Raw genomic sequence first — 13,588 nt, forward strand, 5'->3', positions numbered from 1 at the left:
TCTTGCACCTTCTAGCAAAATGCGATCGGTTGAGGTGAAACGACGATAAACAGGACTTCAGGAAATTGGGTCAAGAGGTATTTCGTTAGCTGGACGCCCACCAGCCACAGCGAATAGGAAGGTGATTACTGCGACGAAATTTCTATGAACCAGGACCATATTACGCCGGTCACTGATCGTTCATTTGCTCTCATTTGCCTGTATTAATGCAACTTGGTCTGAGTGCAAGCTAGCACTCGGTTTAACGGTTATCGATATTCATTGTACTGAAGGTTAACGTTCCTTCTTTTTCTCTTTGTGTTATTTCTATCCAGTCTTTTCACACTTCGTCCATTTTGTATATAAACGCGGGCAGATGCACCCCTGACTGCAGTGGTTTTCTGGGCCAGGACACGCAGGCTGCCGGGCACATTGAAACCAGTCTTCAGTCGGGGCAGCCTGAGAGCATTCTTTGAAGGTAAGCAGTGCCAGCATGCTTTGGCAAATTTCTGCAGCCTGCACAGTCTTGAGCATATAATAGAGTTTTAAGAAATAGCTCTAGACAACAACGCAATCGGCAAACCACTGTACCACACTTGTGCCCTGTTGGTTTTGGTATCCGGCTCGTACAGGTAACGGAGGCAATATGAAAGGGAACACTAGAGCGCATGGTCCCTGCGTCTCGAGAAGCCCTGCCGCAGCAAGCGCGCTTGGCTGCACTTCCTGCGCATGCGCCTAGTGCCGCCTGTTCTGTCCGTCTTTCGGCGGCAGGGCGCGCTTCGTAACGCGTGGAGGCCGCGCGCTCCCGTGTTCTCTTTCATATTTCCACTACCTGTACGAGGCTGGTGCGGGATTGGACTCCTAGTGGGAACTAACACTCACGGGTTTTGTAAACGAGCACAAGCTGTCCCGTGCCCTGATGCCATGTTTATGTAGGGTTAAGGTTATGTTTCCCTTTGAATTGTTTTTTTTTCGAAGTACTAAAGACTGGAGGTGAAACGCTTGGCAAAATTGGTATTTAACTCCTCGTCGTGTAGACGAAAGACGTTACCATCATGCCCTTTGGGCAAGCAGCTCTTCTACAATTGCAATTAAATCAACATCATCACCAACCCCCGGCTTTCTGACATAACCCAGACGAATTCTTCGAGATTTCTCATGTTGCTTAAGAGGTTAGCCAGCAACGGCCATAAGGGGTTACGGTTCCGTGAAAACTGGCAGCAGAGAGCATTTCTTATTTATTTTCTTGTTTATTTGCATAATTCTGCAAGCCCTTGTAGGCTGTTGCAGAAATAGCGATGCAGCGTAATGAAAGTAAGAAAAAAGCACTGAAACCAAATTGAAACGCAAAGCGCAGATTATGATGTAAATTTATTATTTTCTGAGTAAATTTCAGAGGCAAGAAAGGATGTCAAATACGGTAGTTTGTGCAATGATTGCGGTTAATGAATCAAAGTGACAATGTCTAGTTGACATGTCGAGGCTAAATGGCTTAACATACGAATTTTCGTTCACGAATTTCGGCTGAAGATAAAGAAATTTTATTCTCGGAATTTTTCTTTTTACGCTAATGTTTGAGGCCTGTTTTGCTGCCTTATAGTAGTTATTGAGTCGGTTGAATATTCTTCGAAAAGGTGAATCGTATAGCTTACTAGTGAACTATTTCAGCAGCTTGAATTTCAGGAATTCAATTCATACATGTATTAGGCTACCTTAATATCAATTCGAAACGAGCAAAAGATCGTTGCTTTGGGTATGGGGGGGGGGGGGGGGGGGGTTAACGTTGCAAGGAGACTCAGGCTCTGAAGGACGCCGTAGTGGGGGGCTACGGACGATTTCGACCATCAGGGGTTCTTTAATATGCACGGACATCACACAGTACACGGGCCTCTCGCATTTCGCCTCGATCGAAATGCTGCCTCCGCGGCCGGGATCATACCCGCGCCTTTCGGGTCAGCCGTCGAGTGCCATAACCACATAGCCACCGCGGCGGTGCGATTTGAATATGAGCAACAGTTGTATTAACAACAGTCACGCCGAACTCCTTTCGTTCAGTGCTGGGCACTGAACTCTAAACGAGGCCAAACAGCACATAAAAAAGTTTTAAATTATAGGGTTTGGCGTGCCAAAGCACTCATGAGGTATTGAGGAGGGCTTCATGTTGTTCTATACCACCTGGAGTTCTTCAACGTACGCTGGCCTAGCAGGGCAGACCAGCATTTTCGTATTTTGAGTACATTGAAATACGGCCGCCGGAATCGAACCCGTGAGCTTCCACAAGGAGTGCATAGTGGAATAGATCATCTACATACAGTGCAATGATGTATTGAGGCGTACGCGAAAACCATTCTTGCACAGAGGCAAACATATCAGGCTAGACAGTACCAAAGGCTTTCCGTGACTATAGTGAGTAACAGCTGTCAATTACGCGGCTTATGCAACACTTGTTGCTGGGCTAGTCGGTGCATAGTTTTACGTACAAATGTTAGCGCAAAATATGAGACATTCACAAGAAAGGTGGACAGGACAACGCGCTACTGACATATTCTTTTATTGCGTTGTCAGTCAAGTTTGTTTGCTTTTGTCGAGTTGTCATTAGCGCGTTGTCCTGTCCGCCTTTTCTGTGAATGTCTCTTATTTTGCACTAACGTCTCTGCTTATGGCATCTGATTATTTTAGGAATTTACAAGGAGCCTAAGACGAGTTCACGAATTACCTATTCGCTTCATTTAGCTTGAAGTACATTATCCTAACGCCGATCGTGAGCCTCTAGATAGTGCAATTTTACTTGTTTTGTCTACTGCTTGTAGTATGGCGCAGGAAGTGATTTAAAACCTCTTTTACTTAGTGCGTATATGAATGACAGGATATAAATTGTTCTTGCTTCGACTTTTAAAATGAGTTGAGTGCATTACTGGTTACTGGACCGAAGCCCAATGAGATACGAGCAAAATGTAGCCAATGATTCACTAAATTTTCTAACCGATGAATATTGTATTCTACAGAAATAAAGCGCTTGATATAGATTATACAATAAATAAACCATCAATGCAGATTTCTGAGCTCATCTTCAAAGGTGCCCGACCTAAGATGTTGAATACACGGGATGCTATGTGCATGTTTTTCTTTCGTTTTGAACTGGTATGCCTGTGCCGTCTAGCTGTGTAAAAATACTAATGCCGTGCTAATATGCCTATCAAATATAAACTGCAAATATGGAAAGTGCAATTACTTTCCCAATCTAACGGCCCATGTATAGTACAGGCTACAACGACGAGAGCAAATGGGAAAATGCTTCTTGTTAAACGGCTCCCACTACTGTATCATTTCAGAGTTTTCGAAATTCCATCAAAAAATTTGCACTCTTCCTACAAGTGCTTCGTTTTAATGAACTGCATTAGAAATGAGCGCACGCGTGGTTGCGCCATTGCCAGGACAGCCTTAGCATAGCACAGCATGCTCAGAGACCGTCATTGATAGTAACATCCGAAACCAGGGTGTTTAATGTTTTTTTTTTCATTTTCCAGGCGCTGCGCAAGCGCACCAGCTGCGAACATGGCGCTCGCGATCTTTGGAAAAGCACTCTTCTTCGCCATCGCGACTAGCATGGGCATCTGGATGAAAGCGTACGTGAAAACGAACGTTTTCTTCCACGGAGACTCCATCCTCATTCCGCAGCACCGGACATATCCAGTTGAATTCGACAGCCCACAGTATGGCGAGCACAAGTTCGTGGACCTATCGGTGAGTGGCTGGCGCCGGTGCTTGTAGGGCCACAATCGAAGCCCAACTTGCTGACGTCGTCGCTGCTGCCATGAGTTTTGCCTGGCTTTGCCTCGCTTTTGGGCCGTTTTTGAGGACATCAAGCGAAGCAAATATGGTAGTGTTACTTCGTTGCAGTAGGACAAGAACTTGCAAAGTCAGGACCATTTCTAATGAAGCAAAGATGAGCGTTCAGGATAGCCTTTCATTAAGTTTTAGATAACCCGCATTATTACTGCCTTTAGAACACTATACAATTTCTTGCCACCTACATTAGTTGAACTATGCCTTTCTATCAAGAGGTAACCACTTTGAAAGAACGCTCTAAATATACCTAACCAGTTTGTATTTTACATTGCTATGCCTTAGCTCTAAGCTCCCCCGCCAATGCGTTCAGCGGCGGCTGCCGCCACGGTGGAACATCCATGATCGCGTGACCCCCTCGTGGACATAGCCGGTGACTAGCACTTCGCGCTAACTTTTTCGTCGTCCGGTGAGCCGAAAAGTGGCTACAAGACGCCCCGAAAAGCATTAAAACGCCTCACAGGAACTCATCTAGAAGACATTGGTTGGCACAACATACTGCGCGCCTGCGCGGTAGCAGCTGCTGCAGTTATGATAAGACACTAGCTGCGACGCTGCACGTCAGTCTAGTTGCAAGAGGGCTATGTATGGAGCCGAGGCGGAGCGTCGCGCTGTGAACGCTATACGTATGCCGGAAGCAAGAGTCACAAACATGCGGCGGGCCGAACATAGGGTGAACGCTCTCGGGACGCTACCCGCAAACGCGCCGCACAGAAACATGCTCCAAAAACGTGCCCACAGATTTTTCACCCCTTAAAGCACCTGTTCCAAGGTCCCAAAAGAGAAACACGACCTTAACACACTAACGTGTTCGGCTGCAACACATGAGTGTGTGAAGGTTGTGTTTCAAACGTTTCAAAAGCACAATGTGCAGAGCACACAACCGCAGTTGTTATCGTCATTCATTTAATTTTTGTATTTATGCATGTCACTAAAACATCCTAAGGCAAATAAAAAAACGCTGCAATGAAAAACGCATCGCGGGTTCAAAAGCGTACAGTCACGTACAAAAAAGTCTGCGGGATGCGAATTCATGGAAAAAAAATATTTATTGATGCTTTGCCTCGCTAGCCACTCTGCTCGTATTTACTACTAATAGCGGATATACCATGGGAGTGTCTTCATGCTGCTATATTTTTCACCAACCTGCTTCGCTTGACCGTGCAGAAATAAATTTTTTTTCGGCGAATCCGCATCCCGGCAATCTTTTGTCAAGGAGTGTACCTTGATATCTAAGCATATCAACTTTTTACCCCCCACCAAAATGCAACAATCGCGGCTGAGTATTCAACCCGCGCTCCCTATCTGCATCAACAATGTGCCACTGAGAAACCATGCCGTATCAACAAACATGAACTAAGCGAGCTTGTGAAGAGCAGCAAATTGTTCTGCCAAAATCACTTCGCAAACAGGTTGGTCAGACGAGCTATAAAAATCCCAGCGCGGCGTTTATGAGAACCGACTTTTTTTTATTGCAGAGTGCAATTTGCAGCTCATACGGCGCACTCATGTTTCATACGCAAAGTGACATTAAAATGCAAAGTCCGCAGTTATATCATGGTATGAAACTTGCCACTGGCGACGACTGCTATGCTATGTCATAAAAGAAGTAACCAACAGAGCCTTTGTCATGTGTGTTTTTTCTGAACATAAAAGACAGTTTCCGAATGCGCGTTTCTCCTCATTCAGGACATCAGAGTCCATTACGTTACCAGAGGCTGTGACGAAGAGGGCAACCGACCTATGCTGCTCTTACTGCACGGTTTCCTGGACTTCTGGTTCATCTGGAACAGGCAGATACCGAAGCTCAGCGAGGAGTTCTGGTGTGTGCATATTTGCATTTTTTTGTGTTATAGTTCCAGCTTCTAATACTATAAAACTGACAAGGAAGTTCAAACAAAAAGTTCACAAACAACATACCGTTCCCACTATGATTACAGCCGTGAATTTAGTTTTACTGCTCAGAGCACAGGTAAGATGTGTTGGACACACGTGAATAAACATATTTATTACACTGACAGCCACATAAAACGGACGAATATGGGGAAAATCTGGAAGAAGGCCATGTTATTTTTTTTTTGAAGTGTGCGCCTTTTGCAACAAATGCCTGTCCTGGTTAAATCGGCTACATGGTTAACACACCAAGCATTAATATCTGCGGATAATAGAGTCATTGCTGATAAAGTTTCCATCAGCCTGAAAACATAAATGTGGTGCATTTTTAAACAAATACCTACGAAGAAGCCATTCAAGAAGGCGCGAACACAGTTCGCGCTCCACTTGAGTTTGCGCCATTGCCCTGCATCTCGCTCTGAAATAAGAGATAAGATTTGGTTTCCGTTATCTCGGTCTCCTATGTGCCAAGGGCACCAAAGGAGGGTCGCTGCGATAACGGGATTGTGGCACTCGTGTTTTTGACAGAGACTGCGCGAATACTAGAGGTCTTGATTGTGCTGGGGGGCGTTTATGTGCTAAGCGAATACGGCATAACTTCCTTACTCAAAGTGGACCATTTTTGGATCAGGAAATCGAATAATGAGGCCTTAAGACTGACCATAGTGGAAGGTATTGAAATAATTTTGACCCTGCGTTGTTCTTTAACACGCAATAGCAATGAGCAGACGCACAGCTGTCTTTTGTATTTTTTGCGGTATGAAGAATTTACTGTCCCGAAGCTCTATATGGTCTAAGAAGGACGCAATAGTAGGGGGGGGGGGGGGGCACGGTTAATTTCGACCACGTATAGGCTTCGATGGCCCGTACACGAACACCACAGCTCCGAAACCATCGCGGTGCGTAATTTTTTTTTCTGCATTTCGCCTTTAATGAGTTACCCCCGTTGCGCCCAGGAACCGATCCAGCAACATAGTTTCGAGGCGCCGAACGCCGCTGGACTAAAGAATCACGGCGTATCATGCGTTAAACGGAGCTGGTGCAAGAGTGAAGCGCTCTTGTGGTTCTCAAAAATCTGGTACCCATTACTGCCGTCTTCACAGGGCATTAAAGAGTAACAAGCTATGAATAGCACTCTGCCAGTACGTAAAAGCTGTTCCGCGGAACTGATGCAACAGCACAGAGAGAGACAGGGCGATGAGGGAGAGAAAAGGCACGTGAGTGACGCAAAAAGGTGTTCCGGTTTGTTACCGTACTCCTTGGGGAAATACGACAGCGGTGTATATGGGAAATGAACGGCGTAGATAAAGACTAAGGACACTGGTTGGGCTCGTGAGTGCGGGACATTCAGAACTTCTCGCACAAGGTTGACACCGTTTGCAATTGCAATGGAAGAGCACATTTATTATAGGGGTAGACTTCTTCTACTGTGGAGCAGTTGAGAGGAAAAAATAGTCTTGTGATGTACATATAATGCGAGAAACAAATAATCGGCACTGCATAAAAGGCGTTGACGGATGAGTGCTGAGTAAAAGGCGATGAGAAGAGATTCGCAAATTTTCTAGAGTTGCCGCGGCGTGCGTAAGACAGGCGTTACCACAAATTAACGAGAGCTTCCTTTGTCATGTAGCGGGCAGAATAGTTGATAAGTATTACAATGTCCTTAAACAGCCACTAAATGAAAACGTAGTGATGTTTCCGGCCTCATGATTGCGTCAGAGGTAAGGATCTCGAAGGTCGTTTGAAGGTAAGCCGCTTGAAAGCATTGAGTACATGGTTCGACCAGTAAGTTGGTGTGGTACAAGCAGGTGGTAAGCTGTGTAGATGAGTTCAGCTATGGTAAATGGCGTCGTGCTTGTAGTGAAACGTCTTAATCGAAAACTTGCATGTTCCTATCATTGTGAAAGAAAGCGATCTCCACATGAGCTTCCGCTAAAAGGGCCGTGAAATGATGTTTGGACCCCCTTACGAATATGCCTTTCATGATAATGAAATTCACGCCGACCAGAGAGTAGATGAACTTATCTCCTTCAGTTTAAAATTGTAATATAATGGGAGGAAAATTTTATAGTTCCATTCCTTAGGAACATGCCAGTACTACTAGAACCCCTCCTTCCCTTATGAAGTTTCTGTGTTGTCATAATATATAAAAATCATCACTAAAAGCTGATTTCGTTGCGACAGATTTGTTTGGTTATGTAAACAAAAAAAATAATAGACGCATTTTAAAATTTTCAGCCAAGCTAAATAAACAAAAGAAAAATAATCTCGAAAGGGCTCCGCTTCCGTAAAACGCGGGATCTTGAAGCATGGAAATGAGTTTCTACGTTAATTGCGAATGCTTAGATTCAGATAGCGCAACGCGCTTTACAACCCAAATAAAAGCCGCAACTATTCGCGGCACGTAAAATCCAAACAGCAACCGCCACGTAAAAGAAACAAATCGTGTGCACTTACCGATATTTTTAGACTAAATTTCCTCTGGAACGTGGAGGTGACTACGATACTGCTGTAGTGTTCACTAAATATTTTATAAAGATAACACGCACGTAGTTGGGGAAGCGTTTTCCGGACACTGGTTTTCTGAAGTTTTCTTGAGATATAAAAATAAAGTATGCCAGCTCTGAAGAAGATATGATGCATTAACGCATGCCTAGTGAACAAATCCCTAACTTTCATCGGTGAACGCAATGAACCAATAATTTCTTGACACCAGCACGCATGGAGAATGATCATAGCATAAGTCTGGGTAAGCACTCGCAAGGTTCCTCTTGGGTATGTATACATACGATCGATTCGGGATTTTCTGATTGTCGAAAGTTGCCATCGATAGTGAAGAATCGATCTTGCTTACGGACAGGTTTCCCGTTTAAACTTTGCGTATAACGTATTAATGTGTAGGTAACGATCATGTACAGCTGCCCCTCTTCTGCATAGTGTGCTCATTTCACACCAATCTTTCATTCAGAAAACAGCTTTTGTACTGATACGAATAATTAGTGCACATTTTTCCTCTGCACGACTAATCCGTGTGCTTGACCTTCACAGTGTTGTGGCACCCGACTTACGTGGCTACGGAAACACGACGAGACCAACTGATACCGCCGAGTATCTCTTGCCGAAGCTTACTGAAGATGTGAAGGGACTGCTCGAAGCTCTCAGTGAGTACTCGCCACCAAGGCGTTCCGGAAATACTCAAGCATGCCTAGCAAAAAAATCAGTATGTACATTCGGCTGAGTCTAAAACCTGTCGCCTAGTAATGTGGACGTGCTAACTTGTATACCGGGATTAAAATACAATCGTTCACTATGTGGTGATATCCACATCAGAACTTCTTGAATTTCCGCACATTGCTTCCCATTCAGGATTCACCTAATAGAGCCATTTGAAAGCGCTGTGTTAATTCTGCAACAAGGTGTCAACTACGTATAGAGAGCATTACTTGATCCCCACGGGTTTTTTTTAGCATGTTATAGTATTTTTTTTCTTCTCTGATGCTTTGTGAGAGGCACTAGAGAAAACTACGAAAGCGCGAGATGACAGCGTCTATATATACCTCAAATCTTCAAAAGTTCGAGTGATGGTATCTCGAAAGAACTGGCGACGCGGAATGCTATTCTGGCGTCGATTAAAGAAACAAACAAACGACAAAGGTGGCTACGATTAATGAAAATTACATACAGTTTGCTTCTAAAAGACACAGCCTTGGTGACTAGCTTTTCTAACACCTCAAATCATTTCATTTTTCGTTAAATGCAGACCCCAACCACAAAAGGGAAGTTGTCCTCGTTGGTCACGACTGGGGCGGCATGATCAGCTTCTGTTTCGCCACACTGCACGAGACGATGATCGACAAGATGGTCATCATCAACGGCATGCACCCGCAGGCATTTCTGAAGCAACTCTTCAAGAGCCCTACTCAGATGAGGATGTCTTGGTGAGTCCGTCTTCTTTTCGTTCCTATGAGCCTAGTGGCCGGGCTATCTGTATTCTAGAGGCTCATTATTACCCGGTTTACACAGTTCTAAGGGTGCGCAGTTTCATTTGAGGGTATAATGGCTGCACGTGTGCTATTGGAAACTGTTACAATGATGCCACATTCAGTTCACGCAAAAAAAAAATAAACGAGCAATAAGTCATGGTGGACATTTATAAATAACAGCGTAGATTATTAGAGTCCTAGTTATCCTGTGGTGGTTACTAAGTTGTCCGCGATTATGCACCACGGTTTGTGCCATTTTGCACTGAGCGACCAGTAGTCTAGGCGCTACACCTCCAATTGAGACAGAGCAGCGAAACATGCTTCTATGAATGAAGCAACGCTCTATACAAGCTCCATGTTGCGGATAATCAAGTTCTTTGTGATGAGTGGACTGTATGTGCAGTTTTTCGCTTGTGTACTATACATTTTTCCCACTAATATGGAAGAGTGAGGAGGAGTCTTATGTAAAAATGCTGCGAGATATCTATAGCAATTGCACGGCTATCATAGTCCTCCATAAAGCGAGTAATAAAATTCCAGTAAAGAAGGGCGACCGGCAAGGAGACACTATCTCGCCAGTGCTATTCACCACCTGTTTACAGGAGGTGTTCCGAGGCCTGGATGGGGAACAGTTGGGAATAAAAGTTAATGAAGAATACCTAAGTAATCTGCGACTCGCTGATGATGTTGCCTTACTAAATCACTCAGGACATGAGCTGCAAAACATGAAAAATGAGTTATACAGGCAGAGCAGAAAGGAAGGTCTAAAAATTGCCACGCAGAAAACCAAAGTAAGGTTAAAAAGTCTCGCAAGGGAACAAACAGCAGTTCAAAACTGATACCGAGGGGCTGTAAGTGGTAAGAGACTACGTCTAATAGTGCTGGTAGTGTCTGCTGATCAGGATCCCGAGAGGGTAAAACTAGTTAAGAAAGGGGTGGAGCGCATGTGGCAGGTTCTCTAAGATCATGGCAGTTTACCAAAATCCTTAAAAAATGTATACTACATTTGTATCTTACCGGTACTCACCTATAGGACAGAAATGTGGAGGATAACGAAAAGGGTTCAGCATGAGTTAAGGACAACGGAGATAGCTATGGAAAGAAAAATGATAGGTGTAACATTAAGAAACCGGAAGCGGGTAGAGTGGGTGAGGGTACAAACACGGATTATTGACATACTAGTGCAAATCAAAAGGAAGAAATGGGCTTGGGCAGGGCATGTCATGCGATGGCAATATAACCTATGGCCCTTAAGGAAAATGGCGTGGATTCTAAGTTAAGGCAAGCGTAGCAAGAGGCGGCAGAAAGTTAGGTGGCTTGATGAGATTAAGAAGGTTGCGGGGATACGGTGGCCGCAGCTTGCAAAGAACAGGGCTAATTGGAGAGACATGGGGGAGGTCCTTGCCTAGCAGTGAGCACAGTAAGATTGCTGCTGCTGATGATGACGAGTACTATACATTTTTTCCCGCTAATATGTTCAGAACCTGCTTCTGCCTATTTATTAAAAACGCTACTTAAGGGAAGGGTAATTGGGAAACTTAAACTTTGTTTGCAAGCTTCTTTAACCTGGGCATAGTTTTCATATCTGGCCTACGAGGCAAAACTGGCATTCTCTGAGTGCGCTTTCCGTGACAACAGTTCGAACAATTTTCTTAAAGGTTCATGCCTAAAAAGGTAGGGGGCACAGAAATCAGGACTATGGTTTATCACTGAGCTCAGCTGAAACGCAGACTGACGAGCTATGTGGAAGCTCGCTCTCAGAGTGCGCATAAAAAAGTCCTATTTATATAGCATCAGAGTTTTCACTCTGCTGGAATGCAACTTGCAATCTTCGATGCATGCGAAGCCTGTCCAAAATAGATAAAGCAGCCACTCCATAACCTTCCTCACATGCGCAGGTACATGCTTCCGTTCCGACGTCCTGACATTCCGGAGAAGTACCTGATCATGAAGGACTTGCAGTTCTTGGACAAAGCGCACAAAGGATTCACCGAAAGAGAGGAATACGCCCATAAGTACATGTACTCACAGCCAGGTACGTGTTCTGAGTGCTACGATAATTATCACTAGAAAATTATGCTATGAATAAAATATTCGGTAGGCAACGGGAGCGCGGCGAGGATACTGTTGGCGCAACTACGTACGCCAAGCAGTGCCACTAGTCAGCACAAGTAAGGTGCTGGAATCTCAAGTTTGAATAATATGTTGAAGTAATCAAGTTTAGCAGTACGGCACCTGATCAGCACCTGTGCCTTGAATCCACATAGAAAGTTACGGAATTTTTGCCTTTCTACTTCATAGTAGGGCGGACGGCTTTATGGCTCTTATTGTATCATCCTGATGGCAATTTAGAAAAAACGTACAGTAAGCAGTCATGAGGGGTCGTAGTTGGGATCAAGCGTGTATATAGGCATTTGAGCCGCCGCTTGCGCTGACGACGCCGATGGCAATATCGCGTTGAACGACAAGTGTACAACTGTCGCTGTAGAAATGGAACATTGCCACTGGGAACACGTCAGTTATTGTGCTGCTAAAGTACTACGTCTCTGTTTACACTGGGTCGGGGCCGCCGTCATTAAGTCATCACAACTATGTGGCAGTTTGCGGCCACAGGTACCTCCTAGAATGAAGATGCATATCGTTCCACCTAAAGAACGATTACAGATATTGAAATAGTATATAACACTCACACTTTCATTTAATAAATTTTGAAAACAATTGGACAAAGGAACAGGCAACCAGTGGCTTTTGATGTCACAACTGATAGTGACTTCTGTCTTTATCTCTGCTAAAGTATACTTATTTTGATGTGTATCTTGATATACTATTTTTAGGCCCATCATTGTAAATCATTTTTGTTGTTCCTGAATATTCTCGCAATTTTGAATCGCATATTGTTGGCATGCATAAGGCAAAGTATAGATACGTCTTCCATGCCCACGCGATTAGTCGCGCCGATGCCAGCCATCTGTTAATGAAAAAAAATGTTTTCCGTTTGCAGGAGCACTTACTGGTACTATCAACTACTACCGCGCCTTCAACAACGACAGCGACCAGCTGAACAAGTTTCCTTATTACAAGCTTGAAGTGCCCACGCTCATACTTTGGGGAGAGCGCGACGCCTTCATCACCTCGCCCGTCGCTCGATACAACCAAGATTGGCTTGTCGACTCACACCTGATTTACTACGAGGGAGCCGGGCACTTCCCTCTGCGGGAATGCTCCACACCTGTTACAGAGCGAATCAGAGAATTCGTGAAGACCGGCACTGTTGTGGTTACCAACGAGCGTAGCGGGTCACCTTGGAGGCAGCGGAACATTGACGACCCGTGCAAGGAATCGAAAGAACCTTCGCGTCAGCAAGCGCCACCCAGCGCACCTGCTCTGCTCCCAGACGACGAGGATCTGCCGGAAAATATGAAGCTATAAAACATGTTCTCCCCACGCTTTCAGAAGCCAAAGTTATGAGCAGCCAATCTTTGTGCGGCTCCAAAAAAGCGGGAAAAATTACGTCTGAATCTTGTTTTACTAATCATGCTTGGTAATCGACTATTTCGCGTTCAATGCTTTTATCGCAGATAAGCCACATATTCTTACACTCTCTTATGCTGTCCTCTAACTACCCTTCTGACAGGTCTTGAAGAGCTAAGAAACTATTACAATGGGTGTGTTGCGGGACGCTTTAACAAATTTGCTTAATAAAGATAATTTTTGTTTTCTGGAAAAGCACGTTTTGTCAATACAGTATATTGAAGTTTACACTCTTGATTCACCAGTTTTCACGTTTTTGCATTTTTCCACGCAATACGAAAGGCAGCGAAATGCAGCCATGACAGTTCTCGTTACATTTTCATGTAACGAGAACTTTGGGTTATGGCGTTGATTTT

The 13,588-nt window shown here is 44.5% G+C and overlaps 1 protein-coding gene across 1 annotated transcript; it reads left to right on the plus strand.

The window, feature by feature from the left end:
* The first annotated feature begins 355 nt into the window (after positions 1-355).
* Positions 356-13,356, plus strand: LOC144132618 (AB hydrolase superfamily protein YfhM-like). Its single transcript, XM_077665150.1, has 7 exons — positions 356-457; positions 3,507-3,723; positions 5,515-5,648; positions 8,767-8,879; positions 9,479-9,656; positions 11,600-11,736; positions 12,703-13,356. Exons 2-7 carry the CDS (start codon positions 3,535-3,537, stop codon positions 13,128-13,130), a joined length of 1,179 nt encoding a protein of 392 aa, XP_077521276.1. The 5' UTR covers positions 356-457; positions 3,507-3,534; the 3' UTR covers positions 13,131-13,356.
* The last annotated feature ends 232 nt before the right edge of the window (positions 13,357-13,588 follow it).

This window comes from Amblyomma americanum, chromosome 5 (genome assembly GCF_052857255.1).
Source record: "Amblyomma americanum isolate KBUSLIRL-KWMA chromosome 5, ASM5285725v1, whole genome shotgun sequence".
Taxonomy (NCBI): domain Eukaryota; kingdom Metazoa; phylum Arthropoda; class Arachnida; order Ixodida; family Ixodidae; genus Amblyomma; species Amblyomma americanum.